The 19,640-nt window shown below is 40.5% G+C and overlaps 2 protein-coding genes across 9 annotated transcripts in view; both read right to left on the reverse strand.

The window, feature by feature from the left end:
* The window catches only part of LOC139557339 (anoctamin-7-like), a 262,338-nt gene extending 252,537 nt beyond the window's left edge, over positions 1-9,801 (reverse strand). For all 7 annotated transcript variants that reach the window (XR_011671368.1, XM_071372024.1, XM_071372026.1 and 4 more), the window contains exon 1: positions 9,668-9,801. The gene's annotated coding sequence lies outside the window, so the exon portion shown is untranslated. The remainder of the gene's footprint in view (positions 1-9,667) is intronic.
* The window catches only part of LOC139557338 (pleckstrin homology domain-containing family M member 2-like), a 53,175-nt gene continuing 38,991 nt past the window's right edge, over positions 5,457-19,640 (reverse strand). For both annotated transcript variants that reach the window (XM_071372019.1, XM_071372016.1), the window contains 5 exons: positions 17,868-17,933; positions 17,381-17,540; positions 12,576-12,755; positions 11,162-11,278; positions 5,457-11,009 (listed from right to left, as the gene is read on the reverse strand). In XM_071372019.1, the coding sequence (XP_071228120.1) occupies positions 10,872-11,009; positions 11,162-11,278; positions 12,576-12,755; positions 17,381-17,540; positions 17,868-17,933 (661 nt within the window). In that variant the 3' untranslated portion in view covers positions 5,457-10,871. The remainder of the gene's footprint in view (positions 11,010-11,161; positions 11,279-12,575; positions 12,756-17,380; positions 17,541-17,867; positions 17,934-19,640) is intronic.

Raw genomic sequence — 19,640 nt, forward strand, 5'->3', positions numbered from 1 at the left:
TTCATCAGACCAGAGGACAATTCTCCAAAAAGTACGATCTTTGTCCCCATGTGCAGTTGCAAAACGTAGTCTGGCTTTTTTATGGCGGCTTTGGAGCAGTGGCTTCTTCCTTGCTGAGCGGCCTTTCAGGTTATGTAGATATAGGACTGTTTTTTCTGTGGATTTACATACTTTTGTACCTGTTTCCTCCAGCATCTTCACAAGGTCCTTTGCTGTTGTTCTGGGATTGATTTGCACTTTTCACACCAAAGTACGTTCATCTCTAGGACGAGTCTCCTTCCTGAGCGGTATGACGGCTGTGTGGTCCAATGGTGTTTATACTTGCATACTATTGTTTGTACAGGGGAACGTGGTACCTTCAGGCGTATGGAAATTGCTCCCAAGGATGAACCAGACTGGTGGAGGTCTACATTTTCTTTCTGAGGTCTTGGCTGATTTCTTTTGATTTTCCCATGATGTCAAGCAAAGAGGCACTAAGTTTGAAGGTAGGCCTTGAAATACATCCACAGTTACACCTCCAACTGACTCAAATTATGTCAATTAGCCTATCAGATGCTTCTAAAGCCATGACATAATTTTCTGGAATTTTCCAAGCTGTTTAAAGGCACAGTCAACTTAGTGTATGTAAACTTCTGACCCATTGGAATTGTGATACAGTGAATTATAAGTGAAATAATCGTTCTGTAAACAATTGCTGGAAAAATTACTTGTGTCATGCAAAAAGTAGATGTCCTAACCGACTTGCCAAACATATAGTTATCAAGAAATGTGTGGCTGAATAACGAGTTTTAATGACTGCAACCTAAGTGTATGTAAACTTCCGACTTCAACTGTAGATTGTGGCCTGCTGGAGGTCATTTTGCAGGGCTCTGGCAGTGCTCCTCCTTGCACAAAGGCGGAGGTAGCGGTCCTGCTGCTGGGTTGTTGCCCTCCTACGGCCTCCTCCACGTCTCCTGATGTACTGGCCTGTCTCCTGGTAGCGCCTCCATGCTCTGGACACTACGCTGACAGACACAGCAAACCTTCTTGCCACAGCTCGCATTGATGTGCCATCCTGGATGAGCTGCACTACCTGAGCCACTTGTGTGGGTTGTAGACTCAGTCTCATGCTACCACTAGAGTGAAAGCACCGCCAGCATTCAAAAGTGACCAAAACATCAGCCAGGAAGCATAGGAACTGAGAAGTGGTCTGTAGTCACCACCTGCAGAACCACTCCTTTATTGGGGGTGTCTTGCTAATTGCCTATAATTTCCACCTTTTGTCTATTCCATTTGCACAACAGCATGTGAAATTTATTGTCAATCAGTGTTGCTTACTAAGTGGACAGTTTGATTTCACAGAAGTGTGATTGACTTGGAGTTACATTGTGTTGTTTAAGTGTTCCCTTTATTTTTTTGAGCAGTGTATATATATATATATATATATGCCCATCTCAATGAACTAATCTATTGCGGAGGTCTAGACTAAAAGCCATGATGCTTGATTCGAAAATGTGGTCGGAGCCTCCATATGGAGGGTGTGACGCCATGCAGAGGCTAAATCGAGCTCTGTACCACATCGCCATGTGCCTCCCCATGATTCTTAAATCCTAGAAGTTTAGAACCACCAAAACTCTTCCTAGAGCTGGCCGCCCGGCTAAACTGAGCAATGGGGGAGAAGGGCCTTGGTCAGGGAGGCAGTGGTGTAAAGTAATTTAGTAAAAATACTTGAAAGTACTACTTAAGTAGTGATTTGGGGTATCTGTACTCTATTTATATTTTTGCCAACTTTTACTTTACTACATTCCTGAAGAAAATGTGCTTTTTACTCCATATGTTTTCCTAGACACCCAAAAGTACTCGTTACATTTTGACAGGAAAATGGTCCAATTCACACTATCAAGACAACATCCAAATCAAATCCCTGGTCATCCCATCTGCCTTTGATCTGGCGGAGTCACTAAACACACATGCCTCATTTGTAAATTATGTCTGAATGTTGGAGTGTGCACCTGGCTATCCTTTAATTTTTTATTGTGCCATCTGGTTTGCTTAATATAAGGAATTTGAAGTGGTTTATACTTTTACTTTTTATACTTAGGTACATTTTAGCAATTCTGTTTACTTTTGATACTTAAGTATATTTTAAACCAAATAGTTTTATTCAAGTAGTATTTTACTGCTTAATGATGAGTTTGGTGGGTACCATGGTGTTGAATGACCAGCATTCTTACATAGGTATTCCTTTTGTCCAGATGGGATAGGGCAGTAAGATTGCAATTGCATCGTCATCGCACTGTGGTCTATCTACTAATTGGGGTCAGCCCTAATTGATACCCAAACTGTAATTAATAACTTCACCATGCTCAAATGCATTTTCAATGTCTGCTACCAATAGGTGCCCTTCTTTGCGAGGCATTGGAAAACCTCCCGGGTCTTTGTGGTTGAATCGGTTTGAAATTTACTGCTAAATTGAGGGACATTACAGATAATTGTATGTCTAGGGAACCCACGATGAGGTAGTAATTTAAAAAAAAAACATGCTAAACATTAGTCCATGCAACTTATGTGACTTGTTAAGCAAATGTTTACTCCTGAATGCATTTAAGCTTGTCATAAAAGTGGTTGAATATTTATTGAATCAAGACATTTCAGCTTTACATTTCTAATTAATTTGTAGATATTAAAAAAACTAAAACATTATTCCACTTTGACATTATGGGGTATTGTGTGTAGGCCAGTGACAAAAAACATTAATTATTAACCCATTTTAAATTCAGGCTGTAGTACAACAAAATGTGGAAAAAGTCAAGGGGTGTGAATAGTTCCTGAACACATGCATACATGCACTACCGTTCAAAAGTTTGGGGTCACTTAGAAAATGTCCTTGTTTTTGGCAGCTTCATTAAATAGTACCAGCAAAATACCAGTCTGGCCTTCTAGGCAGACTTGCAAAGAAAAAGCCATATCTCAGACTGGCCAATAAAAAGAAAAGATTAAGATGGGCAAAAGAGCACAGACACTGGACAGAGGAACGCTGCCTAGAAGGCCAGCATCCCGGAGTCGACTCTTCACTGTTGACGTTGAGACTGGTGTTTTGCGGGTACTATTTAATGAAGCTTCCAGTTAAGGACTTGTGAGGTGTCTGTTTCTCAAACTAGACACTATAATGTACTTGTCCTCCTGCTCAGTTGTGCACTGGGGCCTCCCAGTTTTTCTATTTTGGTTAGAGCCAGTTTGCGCTGTTCTGTGAAGAGAGTAGTACACAGCGTTGTACGAGAGGTTCAGTTTCTTGGCAGTTTCTCGCATGGAATAGCCTTCATTTCTCAGAACAAGAATAGACTGACGAGTTTCAGAAGAAATATCTTTGTATCTGGCCATTTTGAGCCTGTAATCGAACCCACAAATGCTGATGATTCAGATACTCAACTAGTCTAAAGAAGGCCAGTTTTATTGCTTCTTTAATAAGAACAGTTTCCAGCTGTGCTAACATAATTGCAAAAGGGTTTCTAATGATCAATTAGCCCTTTAAAATGATAAACTTGGATTAGCTAACACGACATGCCATTGGAACACAGGAGTGATGGTTGCTGATAAATGGGCCTCTGCACGCCCATCTAGATATTCCATTTAAAAAAATCTGCCTTTTACAGCTCCAATAGTCATTTACAACATGTAAACATACAACAATGTTTACACTGTACAGTCATGGCCAAAAGTTTTGAGAATGACACAAATACTAATTTTCACAAAGTCTGCTGCCTCAGTGTCTTTAGATATTTTTGTCAGATGTTACTATGGAATACTGAAGTATAATTACAAGCATTTCATAAGAGTCAAAGGCTTTTATTGACGATTACATGAAGTTGATGCAGAGAGTCAATATTTGCAGTGTTGACTCTTCTTTCTGCAATCCGCCCTGGCATGCTGTCAATTAACTTCTGGGCCACATCCTGACTGATGGCAGCCAATTCTTGCATAATCAATGCTTGGCGTTTGTCAGAATTTGTGGGTTTTTGTTTCTCCCACCCGCCTTGAGGATTGACCACAAGTTCTCAATGGGATTAAGGTCTGGAGAGTTTCCTGGACATGGACCCAAAATATCTATGTTTTGTTCCCCGAGCCACTTTTGCCTTATGGCAAAGTGCTCCATCATGCTGGAAAAGGCATTATTCGTCACCAAACTGTTCCTGGATGGTTGGGAGAAGTTGCTCTCGGGAGGATGTGCTGGTACCATTCTTTATTCATGGCTGTGTTCTTAGGCAAAATTGTGAGTGAGCCCACACCCTTGGCTGAGAAGCAACCCCACACATGAATGGTCTCAGGATGCTTTACTGTTGACACAGGACTGATGGTAGCGTTCACCTTGTCTTCTCCGGACAAGCTTTTTCCGGATGCCCCAAACAATCGGAAAGGGGATTCAGAGAAAATGACTTTACCGCAGTCCAATCCCTGTACCTTTTACAGAATATCAGTCTGTCCCTGATGTTGTTCCTGGAGAGAAGTGGCTTCTTTGCTGCCCTTCTTGACACCAGGCCATCCTCCAAAAGTCTTCGCCTCACTGTGCGTGCAGATGCACTCACACCTGCCTGCTGCCATTCCTGAGCAAGCTCTGTACTGGTGGTGCCCCGATCCCGCAGCTGAATCAACTTTAGGAGACGGTCCTGGAGCTTGCTGGACTTTCTTGGGCGCCCTGAAGCCTTCTTCAAAACAATTGAAACGCTCTCCTTGAAGTTCTTGATGATCTGATAAATGGTTGATTTAGGTGCAATCTTACTGGCAGCAATATCCTTGCCTGTGAAGCCCTTTTGTGCAAAGCAATGATGATGGCACGTGTTTACTTGCAGATAACCATGGTTGACAGAGGAAGGTCTGTTATTCGAACTCAATCAGCATGACAGAGTGATCTCCAGCCTTGTCCTCGTCAACATTCACACCTGTGTTAACGAGAGAATCACTGACATGTCAGCTGGTCCTTTTGTGGCAGGGCTGAAATGCAGTGGAAATGTTTTTGGGGGATTGCAATTCATCTGATCACTCTTCATAACATTCTGGAGTATATGCAAATTGCCATCATACAAACTGAGGCAGCAGACTTTGTAAAAATTTATATTTGTGTCATTCTCAACTTTTGGCCACGACTATTTCAGATCAATTTGATGATGTTTTTATGACACATTGTTTTTGCTTTTCTTTCATTAACAAGGACATTTCTAAGTGAGCCCAAACTTTTGAATGGTGGTGTAATTACACACACATCCAGCTTTTCAAACACCCAAAGACACCTCTTAGATTAATTTTAAAGAAACAAACAAAACAGAAGCAAAACAGGAAATAAAATAAAAGGCTGTTGAGGGAATAGCCTAGTCCTTACTCTCCATAGTCTGTTGCAATAAGCCATCCATCAACGTTGTTCAATAACTTTGCTTAGAACACCTGTAATCAGGTCATTAAAACAAAGTAACTAAGACCTGCTGTTGTAAGGTTATGGTTTGAATTATTTTATTAATGTAGTCTTATTCACAAGCCTTTTTCGTACATTCATTATCATATGTACAATATAAAAACATTCAATACATGCAGGATTTAGTGTGATCACGGGTTAGCATACAATAGATTCATCCCATTATCGTTTATATAAATCAAATAAATAAAAACTGCTAAAACAATATACATACAGTACCAGTCAAAAGTTGACACACCTACTCATTCCAGGGTTTTTCTTTATTTTGTTACTATTTTCTACATTGTAGAATAATAGTGAAGACATCAAAACTATGAAACATTCAGAATCATGTAGTAACCAAAAAAAGGTAAATCAAAATATATTTTATATTCTAGATTATTCAAAGTAGCCACCCTTTGCCTTGACAGCTTTGCACACTTCTTGGCATTCTCTCAACCAGCTTCATGAGGCAGTCACCTGGAATGCATTTCAATTAACAGGTGGGCCTTGTTAAAAAGTTAATTTGTGGAAGTCTTTCCTTCTTAATGCATTTGAGCCAATCAGTTGTGTTGTTACAGGGTATGGTGGTATACAGAAGACAGCCCTATTTGGTAAAAGACGAAGTCCATATTATGTCAAGAACAGCTCAAATAAGAAAGGAGAAACGACAGTCCATCATTACTTTAAGACATGAAGGTCAGTCAATGCAGAATATTTCAATAACTTTGAAAGTTTCTTCAAGTGCAGTCGCAAAAACCCTTAAGCGCTATGATGAAACTGGCTCTGATGAGGACAGCCACAGCAAAGGAAGACCCAGAGTTACCTCTGCTGCTGAGGATAAGTTCATTGGGGTTAACTGCACCTCAGATTGCAGCCCAAATAAATGTTTCAGAGTTCAAGTAACAGACACATCAACTGTTCAGAGGAGACTGGGTGAATCAGACCTTCATGGTCAAATTGCTGAAAAGAAACCACTACCAAAGGACACCAATAAGAAGAACAGACTTGCTTGGGCCAAAAAACACGAGCAATGTACTTTAGACCGGTGGAAATCTGTCCTTTGATCTGATGAGTCCAAATTTGAGATTTTTGGTTCTAACCGCAGTGTTTGTGAGACGCAGAGTAGGTGAACGGATTATCTCCGCATGTGTGGTTCTCATCGTGAAGCATGGAGGTGGTGGTGTGATGTTGTGGGGGTGCTTTGCTAGGGACACTGTGATTTATTTAGAATTCAAGGCACACCCAGAATGGCTACGACAGCATTCTGTAGCGATACGCCATCCCATCTGGTTTGGTGCTTAATGGGATTATCATTGGTTTTCAACAGGCCAATGACCCAAAACACACCTCCAGGCTGTGTAAGGGATATTCAACCAAAGCGAGTGATGAGTGCTGCATCAGATGACCTGGCCTCCACAATCACCTGACCTCAACCCAATTGAGATGGTTTGGGATGAGTTGGACCACAGAGTGAAGGAAAAAAAGCTTACAAGTGCTCAGGGTGTGGGAACTCCTTCAAGACTGTTGGAAAAGCATTCCTCATGAAGCTGGTTGAGAGCATGCCAAGAGCGTGCAAAGCTGTTATCAAGGCAAAGGGTGGCTACTTTGAAGACTCTCAAATATATTTTGAAGACTTTTTTGGTTACTACATGATTCCCTATGTGTCATGTCATAGTTTTGATGTCTTCACTATTATTCTACAATGTAGAAAACAGTCAAAATAAAGAAAAACCCTGGAATGAGTAGGTGTGTCTGAACTTTTGACTGGTACTGTAGATATAAAAACTAAATGTAAGAACTAGTCAATAAAAATATGTAATCCACCATTGACCAGCAATGTACAACATTCAAATTACTGTTCATAACAACAAACTTCACTTAACTCTGCATACGATTTCAAGATGCTTCATATTTCCTTTCTTCAATCAAATATTGACAAACTTTTCAAATACGTACACTACCGTTCAAAAGTTTGGGGTCACTTAGAAATGTCCTGTTTTTGAAAGAAAAGCACATTTTTTGTCCATTAAAATAACATAAAATTGATTAGAAGTACAGTGTAGACATTGTTAATGTTGTAAATGACTATTGGAGCTGGAAACGGCAGATATTTTTATGGAATATCTACATAGGCGCAGGGAGGCCTGTTATCAGCAACCATCACTACTGTGTTCCAATGGCAAGCTGTGTTAGCTAATCCAAGTTTATTATTTACAAGGTTAATTGATCATTAGAAAACCCTTTTGCAATTATGTTAGCACAGTTGAAAACTGTTGTTCGGATTAAAGAAGCAATAAAACTGGCCTTCTTTAGACTATTTGAGTATCTGGAGCATCAGCATTTGTGGGTTCAATTACAGGCTCAAAATGGCCAGATACAAAGATATTTCTTCTGAAACTCATCAGTCTATTCTTGTTCTGAGAAATGAAGGCTATTCCATGCGAGAAATTGCCAAGAAACTGAACCTCTCGTACAACGCTGTGTACTACTCTCTTCACAGAACAGCGCAAACTGGCTCTAACCAAAATAGAAAAAGTGGGAGGCCCCAGTGCACAACTGAGCAGGAGGACAAGTACATTATAGTGTCTAGTTTGAGAAACAGACACCTCACAAGTCCTTAACTGGAAGCTTCATTAAATAGTACCCGCAAAAACACCAGTCTCAACGTCAACAGTGAAGAGGTGACTCCGGGATGCTGGCCTTCTAGGCAGCGTTCCTCTGTCCAGTGTCTGTGCTCTTTTGCCCATCTTAATCTTTTCTTTTTATTGGCCAGTCTGAGATATGGCTTTTTCTTTGCAACTCTGCCTAGAAGGCCAGCATCCCCAAGTCGCCTCTACACTATTGACGATGACGTAGCCTTTTAAAATGATAAACTTGGATTCGCTAACACAACGTGCCATTGGAACACAGGAGTGATGGTTGCTGATAATGGGCCTCCGTATAGCCATGTAGATATTCCATACAAAATCAGTCGTTTACAGTTACAATAGTAATTTACAACATTAACAATGTCTACACTGTATTTCTGATCAATTGAATGTTATTTTAAAAATGGACAAACAAATATTGCTTTTCTTTCATAAACAATGAATTTTCTAAGTGCCCCCAAACTTTTGAACGGTAGTGTATATGTACCGTAATTGTAAATTTCTCTAAAATAGACTTAGGTATAGGATAGGTACCAACAAAAGACGAAAAGGGATATAAAATGACAAGTCAGTTGAAACTAAAATGTAGGACACGGTTACCCTGGCTTGAGGTGTTGGGTCTTTTCTGCATGGGATCTAGGCTACTACATCTAAATTATTTGTACCATTTCTAACCTGAGATTCAAAATGCTAGGATGTTGGCTTCCCACGCCTACAGAAAAAGCAGAATAGAGGCAAGACCACAATGCTCAAAGCAGAGAATATGTTTACTACTATTACTATAATGCAAAAGGTTAGACAAGGAGGTCTTAAACTGACACTTAAACAGTGTGTGTATTATGACTTGTCAGAAGCCCAATTCTCAACAGCAGTATAAGGCCACATTCAAGAGTAATGCTTTATTTGGTAAAAATTGGGCCTGAGGCCATTATCTCCAATCAAATTAAGGTAATGAAAAAGGCCACATGATTATCAGGAGCAACTGGCAATGAAACTGAAAGCCTCCAGAAACCTTCTCCTGATGATAGAGCAATTCCAGGATAGCAATTCCCAGGATAGCAATTCCAGGATAGCAATTCCAGGATAGCAATGGCATTGGATAAATTCCCCTCTCGCCAATAGCAACACAAAAATCGAATTTTGACATGTCTACATCAGTAATTAGCTACATTGTCAAAATAATATTTGTGAGGATGATTTGCTTTTACTTATGTATGAATAGAATATGAGGTGGGGGATAGATTTTTTTTAGGGGTAAATTGGATTAATGCAATGACAAACCATATGAATGAAGTAGTATAATCACTAGTCAACTAGATTTTTTCCCTAATGCATATGGATTGATTGTAGTATAACTACAAGCAATGGTCTGTTCTGGCTCAACAGTGATATTACCACTTCATAGTTATTTTGTCCCATTGGGAGAACACACAAACGACTACCTTCTCTTCTGAGCAATATTAAAACTACAGGGAGTATAATAAAGTAGGGATGCACTGATACCTCCACAAGTCGTAGAACATAACGACATTGACATTTCCCACATCTTGACCAGGCCACTCTCAACATCTAAAATGCAATGACAGACACTTACCTGATAAAGGAGTACTCACTCAAAATAACAAAGACTAGAACAAAAACAAAAAAATGTAAGTAAACATATCCCCTTTATAAATTGCACACAATTACACTACCATAACAAGTCGTGTTAATAATAAACAACTATTTGCTTCAAATTAAAAAGCAACACTGAACATGAACTTTGCACACAACCCCAATGAACTTATCAGTCCCCTCAAAATCAACATGGACTAAACCCATGTGCAATGTGCAATCTCGCATTTGATGGCAAGTTAGTCTCTCCTCTCATCCTTCTTGTTAAAAGTGTATCCATGCTAGGTTAGACAATTCCCCGCTATGATAGTCCAATACTGACTTTGACCTGCCAAACCATCATAACTAAAAGTGGAAAACCCAATGGTAAACCAACATGGCTGACAAAGGCAATAGATGAGTGCTGTTAACGTCACAGTCCAAGTGGGAAACTCTCCATAGACATCCTTCATAGTTTAGGCCACTTCAAGTGACCGTCGATCCTTGAGCAAAATATCCATCACAACCTGTGCATTGGAGAGAAGGGTTGAGTTTTGTGAGGTATTTTTCAATAGACAAACCTATATAAGTGGAAACCAATGTATGTCTGGATCCATGGAGAGATGGGCAATGTACATTTGAGAACGGATTGATTATAATATAAGTCAATACTATACTGCGCCGTACACCACACTATAAACGTTGTGCAGTCGTTAAGGTTCAAAATAACACCTTAAAGCTGTTAGCGAACAACGTCTTATTCCATAGGGTAAGGGGTGCACTTCCTACCCTAACATCCGTCTCAATGACAAGAGGAAAGTCATGCAGAACATACATATTTGTGAAGGCCAGGAGTGTGAACTGAGATTCAAACTGACGTACGTCTCGCTACATCTAGTGATGATGCGACCCCTCATATAACTAACTTATAATCTTCATAATGTACACCAAACGGAGTGTGTGTTTCCCTCTATTTGGCTATTGTCATAATTAACAGGTTTGGTACCATCTCCCAATCAAATTCAATTAAATGCTCGAAAGAAAACCTCATAGAAAATAATGGTCCATTTTCTATCCTCTTCCAGAATTGACAAATTTTGAATGCGATTGACCCGAATCCTGGTGTTTAGAGTAGGAGTGCTAGTGAAAGCCTTTTGTCCTATATGTCCGTCCACCTATCTGTCGCTTTGCTGTCTGTTTGTCCGTCAGCACCAGGGCTCTCTCTGGGCGCGTCCCCGGGCAAGGCTGTCACTCCTCTGCCAGGCGCTCCTCATCAGAGCCAGGGCATCGCCACAACGCTTCTGCACCAACGGCTCTGACACCCTCCTACGAGGCAGACACACCTTGATCGTCATAAGAAAATGAAAGAGGGGTGGGGAAAAAAAGTGTGAGAAAGAGATTGAGAATGAGAAAGAGACACAGGAAATCATGTTATTGATATAATGCTTTTACTGTCCCAGCAAATCCTTTCTTCTTCCATTCTTCTCTACCTTACCTGGAAAATGTCTCTCCAGGCACTCTCTAGCGCCTCCAGCAGGCGGTCTCTCTCTTCACAGCCACTGAAGTACAGCACCCAGGGAGGCAGGAACTGAGCTCGGTCCAATGCAAACTCCTACACACAAAGAAAGAGCGATGGGGAGAGAATGTGAGGGAGAGGTCAAGACAAGAGACATACAGAGGGAGAGAGTAGAGAGTGAGAGAAAGTACAGACTCAGTGAGCATAGCCTTGCTATTGAGAAAGGCCGCCGTAGGCAGACATGGCTCTCAAGAGAAGACAGGCTATGTGCTCACTGCCCACAAAATGAGGTGGAAACTGAGCTGCACTTCCTAACCTCCTGCCCAATGTATGACCATATTAGAGAGACATATTTCCCACAGATTACACAGATCCACAAAGAATTTGAAAACAAATCCAATTTTGATAAACTCCCATATCTACTGGGAGAAATTCCACAGTGTGCCATCACAGCAGCAAGATTTGTGACCTGTTGCCACAAGAAAAGGGCAACCAGTGAAGAACAAACACCATTGTAAATACAACCCATATTTATGCTTATTTATTTTAACTTGTGTGCTTTAACCATTTGTACATTGTTACAACACTGTATATATATAATATAACATTTGTAATGTCTTTATTGTTTTGAAACTTCTGTATGTGTAATGTTTACTGTTAATTTGTATTGTTTATTTCACTTTTGTATAATATCTACCTCACTTGCTTTGGCAATGTTAACACATGTTTCCCATGCCAATAAAGCCCCTTGAATTGAATTGAATTGAAAGGGAGAATTAAATAATATTAGAGAAAAAGAGTATGGGGCAAGATAAACAGTCAACTCCAATACCTGTCAATGCCTTTCTAATTTCCCCTCAGGGATTAATAGTAATATTTAATTAAGAAGAAAAATGGATGGGAAGCGCATCTTTCCAGTTTGAAGGTGCTCTTTGGTTAAGGGGTTAGTTGATAATCAAAACACGAGGACCCAAGGCATTCTTCATATAATTCGAGAAACAGGAAAAAGTGTCTGCACATTTCCAGTCAGATGCAAATGTATTTTAATAGTAGCTGAGCTTCCAGTCAGTCGACATTCATGATAGCTCATCTACTTTTAAAATACATTTCCATCGGACTGGAAGTATGCAGAGACTTTGTCCTGTTTCTCCAGTTTAGCATTTTGCCTCCAGCACCTTTACTAATCATTTTTGGGTGTGCGGTAGATTCAGCCTATTATCTACAATATTCTTCATGTAAATAAAATGCTTTTATAGTGGCGGCATGTTCAATAGAACAAATTCAATTTGTTCTGAGAATTTAATTGAGACACAGAAAGAAAAGACCAGAGAGCACAGGAAAGTGAGGACAACTGCCATTTGGTCAGAGGTTAGGCAGGCGCGAGGTCACTCACAACAACACAGTACTCCTTGTTGTCCTCCAGGCTAACAGAACTAATGTCAGAGAGCTCAGCTCCGCCCAGCGAACGGAAGAAGCTGGTCTGGCAGTCCTGGTGGCATGTCAGCAGCTCCCTGTCCGTCACCACCAGGCAACAGGGGATACATGGCGTGGGCGCCACTCCCTGGGGGATCACCTGCAGTCACAGAGAGAGAGGGCTAAGTAATGAAAACATTTATATGGGGGGGGGGGGGTCTAGGGAAACCAGTCTAATTTAATTATAAAATACGGACATACAGTTGAAGTCGGAAGTTCACATACACTTAGGTTGGAGTCATTAAAACTCATTAAAACTCCAGAAATTTCTTGTTAACCTCTCGTGGGTAGGGGGCAGTATTTTCACGTCCGGATGAAAAGCGTGCTCAGAGTAAACAGCCTGCTACTCAGGCCCAGATCCTAGGATATGCATATTATTAGTAGATTTGGATAGAAAACACTCAGAAGTTTCTAAAACTGTTCGAATGATGTCTGTGAGTATAACAGAACTCATATGGCAGGCAAAAACCTGAGAAAAAAATCCAACCAGGAAGTGAGAAATCTGAGGTTTGTAGGTTTTCAACTCTTTGCTTACCCAAGATACAGTGGAAATTGGGTCATGTTTCACTTCCTAAGGCTTCCACTAGATGTCAACAGTCTTTAGAACCTTGTTTGAGGCTTCTACTGTGAAGTGGGGGCGAATGAGGGGATTGAGCAAGGTCTCTCCCAGAGTGCCACGATCTGACCATGCGCGTTCATGTGAGAGTTAGCTTGAGTTCCATTGCATTTCTGAAGACAAAGGAATTCTCCAGTTGGAACATTATTGAAGATTTATGTTAAAAACATCCTAAAGATTGATTCTATACTTCGTTTGACATGTTTCTACGGACTGTAATATAACTTTTGGGACTTTTCGTCCATACTTTCCGCTGGACTTGCACGCGCGTTTAGATTGTGTACTGAACGCACGAACAACAAGGAGGAATTTGGACATAAATGATGGACATTATCGAACAAAACAAACATTTATTGTGGAACTGAGATTCCTGGGAGTGCATTCTGATGAAGATCATCAAAGGTAAGTGAATATTTATAATGGTATTTCTGACTTCTGTTGACTCCAACATCACGGATATCTCTTTGGGTTGATTTGTCGTCTGAGCAACCTACTCAGATTATTGCATGGTTTGCTTTTTCTGTAAAGTTTAAAAAAAAATCTGACACAGCGGTTGCATTAAGGAGAAGTGGATCTAAAATTCCATGTATAACACTTATATTTTCATCAACATTTATGATGACTATTTCTGTAAATTGATGTGGCTCTCTGCAAAATCACCGGATGTTTTGGAACTACTGAACATAACGCGCCAATGTAAACTCAGATTTTTGGATATAAAAATGAACTTCACCGAACAAAACATACATGTATTGTGTAACATGAAGTCCTATGAGTGTCATCTGATGAAGATCAAAGGTTAGTGATTCATTTTATCTATATTTCAGCTTTTTGTGACTCCTCTCTTTGGCTGGAAAAATAGCTGTGTTTTTCTGTGACTTGGCTCTGACCTAACATAATCGTTTGGTTTGCTTTCGTTGTAAAGCCTTTTTCAAATCGGACACTGTGGCTGGATTTACAACAAATGTATCTTTAAAATGGTGTAAAATACATGTGTTTGAGGAATTTTAATTATGGGATTTCTGTTGTTTTGAATTTGTCGCCCTGCAGTTTCACTGGCTGTTGACGAGGGGAGACGCTACCATCCCACATACCCTAGAGAGGTTAACAAACTATAGTTTTGGCAAGTCGGTTAAGACATCTACTTTGTGCATGACAAGTAATTTTTACAACAATTGCTTACAGACAGATTTTTTCACTATCACAATTCCAGTGGGTCAGAAGTTTACATACACTAAGTTCACTGTGGCTTTAAACAGCTTGGAAAATTCCAGAAATCTATGTCATGGCTTTAGAAGCTTCTGATAGGCTAATTGACATAATTTGAGTCAATTGGAGGTGGTGTACCTGAGGATGTATTTCAAGGCCTACTTTCAAACTCAGTGCCTCTTTGCTCGACATCATGGGAAAATCAAAAGAAAATCAGCCAAGACCCCAGAAAAAAAATTGTAGACCTCCACAAGTCTGGTTCATCCTTGGGAGCAATTACCAAACACCTGAACGTACCATGTTCATCTGTACAAACAATAGTACACAAGTATAAACACCATGGGACCACGCAGCCGTCATACCTCTCAGGAAGGAGACGTGTTCTGTCTCCTAGAGATTAACGTACTTTGGTGCGAAAAGTGCAAGTCAATCCCAGAACAACAGCAAAGGACCTTGTGAAGATGCTGGAGGAAACAGGTACAAAAGTATCTATATCCACAGTAAAACGAGTCCTATATAGACATAACCTGAAAGACCGCTCAGCAAGGAAGAAGCCACTGCTCCAAAACCGCCATAAAAAAGCCAGACTACGGTTTGCAACTGCACATGGGGACAAAGATCGTACTTTTTGAAGATATGTCCTCTGGTCTGATGAAACAAAAATAGAACTGTTTGGCCATAATGACCATCGTTATGTTTGGAGGAAAAAGGGGGAGACTTGCAAGCCGAAGAACACCATCCCAACCGTGAAGCACGGGGGTGGCAGCATCATGTACTGGGGGTGCTTTGCTGCAGGAGGGACTGGTGCACTTCACAAAATAGATGAAATTATGAGGAAGGAACATTATGTGGATATATTGAAGCAACATCTCAAGACATCAGTCAGGAAGTTAAAGCTTGGTCGCGAATGGGTCTTCCAAATGGACAATGACCCCAAGCATAGTTCCAAAGTTGTGGCAAAATGGCTTAAGGACAACGACGTCAAGGTATTGGCGTGGCCATCACAAAGCCCTGACCTCAATCCCATAGAAAATTTGTGGGCAAAACTGAAAAAGCGTGTGCGAGCAAAAAGGCCTTATAAACCTGACTCAGATACACCAGCTATGTCAGGAGGAATGGGCCAAAATTCACCCAACTTATTGTGGGAAGCTTGTGGAAGGCTACCCGAAACGTTTGACCCAAGTTCAACAATTTTAAGGCAATGCTACCAAATACTAATTGAGTGTCTGTAAACTTCTGACCCACCGGGAATGTGATGAAGGAAATAAAAGTTTAAATAAATCATTCTCTCTACTATTATTCTGACATTTCACATTGTTAAAATGAAGTGGTGATCCTAACTGACCTAGGACAGGGAATTTTTACTAGGATTAAAAGGTCAGGAATTGTGAAAAACTGAGTTTAAATGTATTTGGCTAAGCAAAGAGGCACTGAGTTTGAAGGTAGGCCTTGAAATACACACATATAAATGTGTGTATGTAAACTTCTGACTTCAACTGTATTTAGCCTATGTACTTAAAACCTCTTGAAGCTAGGGGGCAGAATTTTTATGTTTGGGGAAAAAAACGTTCCCAAGGTAAAACTGACTATTTCTCAGGCTCAGATATTAGAATATATCAAAATATTGTCTGTGAGTATAACAGAACTGATTTTGCAGGCGATAACCTGAGGAACTCCACCCCGGAAGTGCTTAAAAAATAAAAAATCCTTGTTCCATTGCTTGCCCATCTATTTAAAGGCGTATCAACCAGATTTCTTTTCCAATGGCTTCCTCAGGCTGTGACCAGGCTTTAGACATAGTTTCAGGCTTTTATTTTGAAAAATGAGCGAGATTTATCAAAACGTGTCAGTGGATGACCAGGTGTCCTTTGATTGGTTCCTGCGCAGGAGAGATTTGGCTCGACATTTTCTATCTCTGTAGAATTGAACAGTTTACCGTCTGGTTGAAATATGATCGATTATGTATGTTAAAAACAACCTGAGGATTGATTATAAAAAACCTTTGACATGTTTCTACGAACATTACGGATACTTTTTTGAATTTGTCTGCCCTTCAGTACCAGAACGAGCTTGTGGTTTTCTGAACATAACGCACAAACCAAATGGCAATTTTTGGTTATAAAACTAATCTTTATCGAACAAAAATAACATTTATTGTGTAACTGGGAGTCTCGTGAGTACAAACATCTGAAGATTATCAAAGGTAAGCGATTAATTTTATTGCTTTTCTGACTTTCGTGACCAAGCTAATTTAAGGCTAGCATTTCTAGCAGTGATTGATACACTCACAAACGCTTGGATTGCTTTCGCTGTAAAGCATATTTTCAAAATCTGACACGATAGGTGGATTAACAACAAGCTAAGCTGTGTTTTGGTATATTTCACTTGTGATTCCATGATTATAAATATTTTTAGTATTATTTTTGAGTTTGGCGCGCTGCCAATTCAGCGGTTGTTTACGAAAATGATCCCGTAAAAGGGATCCGTGCGGCAAGAAGTTAAGAGCTATAGATAAACAAAATAAAAAATAATCTGGAATTCAAGATTTAAAATCATGGAAAGATCACTTTTCTGCAGTGAATCTTCGATTTAATCTGGAGGAACTGTACTCAAAAGGTGGGAGAGAAGGAACGACATGGTGTGGGACAGTTCATGCATACAAAGGTTTTGAATACTACTAGGGTATTCTGCTCCTCATGCCAATAACATGGCAAAATCTGCATGTACAGCCATGCATGGTCACTAATTTTCCCACAGGGCTGTGAGCAAAGCCAAGCAGCCATGAGGTGAGTTTTAAACATGTGCTGGGAAGTATGTAGGTGATATGTGAGTGTGTGTACACGGTGTGTGTGAGTCAAAGTGCATCTGTATCAGAGTGCAGCGTGTGTGTGTGTCCTCACCCCTTTGGAGACTGACTGGCAGAGCACCAGCATCCAGTCGGACATGTCTCCCTCATTGTCAGCGCTCAGCACCAGAGGAGGCCGCTCTGTGAGGATCACCTGGAAGGCATGAGGCAGCTCTGTGCTGTTGGAGCGCCGGCAACCTCCGCAGTGCTCACCCCTGGATTAAGAAAGAGAGTACACATAGATGGTCAAACAACAATTAAAAGATTAAGTCAACCATAGCCTACTATTTCCAATTAAATAAGAGAGGGTAAAACATTTTATTTTCATAGCAATAGATATAGTATCTATGGGTATTTCTCAAATAATGACTTTGGATGATTCAGCAAAATAAGTGTGATCAACTATGTTTGAACCCAGTCCACTTGTTCTAACCACTTGATCCATAAAAGCTCTAGCCACAAATCCATTCTCTTGTGAAAATTACCCCACCATAAACATACACAGCACACACGAGTATGAGCAGTAACACAGTATGACTTACCCCATAGTGATGGACATCAGTGGTGTCGCATCACTCTTTTCTGTATACTGGTACAGATTCCCATTGCTGAACAAGAGGATCACATTATTGAAATATATTATTGTATGTAATGTATGAAAGAGCTATTCATATGAAATGTATGATTGGCATTATATTATTACATTTAATATTGCAGTTTCATTAAAATAAGAACAGCATGTTAAATGGTTATTGTAGCCATTCTTCAACCTGTTAAAGTAAAGTTACACAACATTCTATTACAAATGTAAGAGGCAGATATGTAAAATCGGTAACACTTAAAGCATTCAGGTATAATGCTTTATTACTTGTTTTAAGCATGTATGAGCCTTCATAATGTCTAATAAGGTGTTGTCTCCATACTGCTTGTTGATATTTGGCTTTTTACTCTTAATAACTATTTAATCAAACTGTATTAAACAAATTTATCAACGCCTTAGCTTTGTCCTCACACAACTTTTTCACCCTGGACACTATCTGGACATAGATCTGCAGGACCTCCTCCAGTCGAAAAATAGCTAAGTAACATTATGCCTTCTCATTGCATTCGCTGTACTCATAATATACAGGAGAACTATCATGTTATGGTGAGGATAGCAGAGTTGTAAGCTCTGCATTAGACGCAAATCGTTAGGCAAGAGGAATTTAAGTGTAGGAAAGAATGATGCAGCGTCTGTGCTACCAATAAATACAGGTAGTTGTGTTAATCCCCCTGCACAGTCCCAGCAGCCAGATCATTTTCTCATGGCTTCTGGAAAGCAATGCTGTCGGCATGCCACACCGGTGCCGCTCACTCAGGCGATATTAACTTTCACCCGGTTTTCCCCACTGTGTCAGAGCCCGAGCCTTCTCATGTCTCTCCTCTACCCAAGTCTGAGCTGCCGAAGCCTCCCTCCCACACATTGAAAACCCTAGTCATTTGAGACTCCATTACCCGCAATATTAGACTTAAAAATAATCAACCAGCGATCATTCATTGTTTACCAGGGGGCAGGGCTACCGACGTAAAGGCTAATCTGAAGATGGTGCTGGCTAAGGCTGAAACTGGCGCGTGTAGATGGCATAGGGGTATGTTGTCCACGTCGGCACTAACAATGTTAGGATGAAACAGTCAGGTCACCAAGCGCAACATAACTTCAGCTTGTAACTTAGCTAGAAAGATGTGTTGGAATCAAGTAATTGTCTCTGGCCCCCTCCCAGTTAAGGGGAATGATGAGCTCTACAGCAGACTTGCACAACAAACGCTGGTTGAAAACTGTTTTCTGCCCCTCCTAAAAGATAGAATTTGTAGATAACTGGCCCTCTTTCTAGGACTCCCCCACAAACAGGACCAAGCCTGGCCTGCTGGGGGTGCTGACTTCATTCAAGTTGGAGGGGTGCTCTCGTCTTCTCTATCAACATAGACAGGGCATTAACGCCACAATGTTAGCCAGCCTGACAGCTTTACCCATTGAGACCCCCGTTTCTGTGCCTCGATCTAGAAAAAAAGAATGCATTTGTCTTCTGAGCTTCAATTCATGAAATCTATGGAGCCTCATCAATCACTTTATACAGTGTTCCCTGAAATTCTAAAATCGGACTTCGTAGTCATGGCAGATATTAACATTTTTGGTGACTTCAATATTCACATGGAAAAGTCCACAGACCCACAAAGGCTTTCAGAGCCATCATTGATCCAGTGGGTTTTGTCCAACATGCGTTAAGTTTACATTGAAACGGAAATGTCGCTCCACCAAACTGGAAGACTTCCGACAA

The sequence above is a fragment of the Salvelinus alpinus genome, chromosome 28 (genome assembly GCF_045679555.1).
Source record: "Salvelinus alpinus chromosome 28, SLU_Salpinus.1, whole genome shotgun sequence".
NCBI lineage: Eukaryota > Metazoa > Chordata > Actinopteri > Salmoniformes > Salmonidae > Salvelinus > Salvelinus alpinus.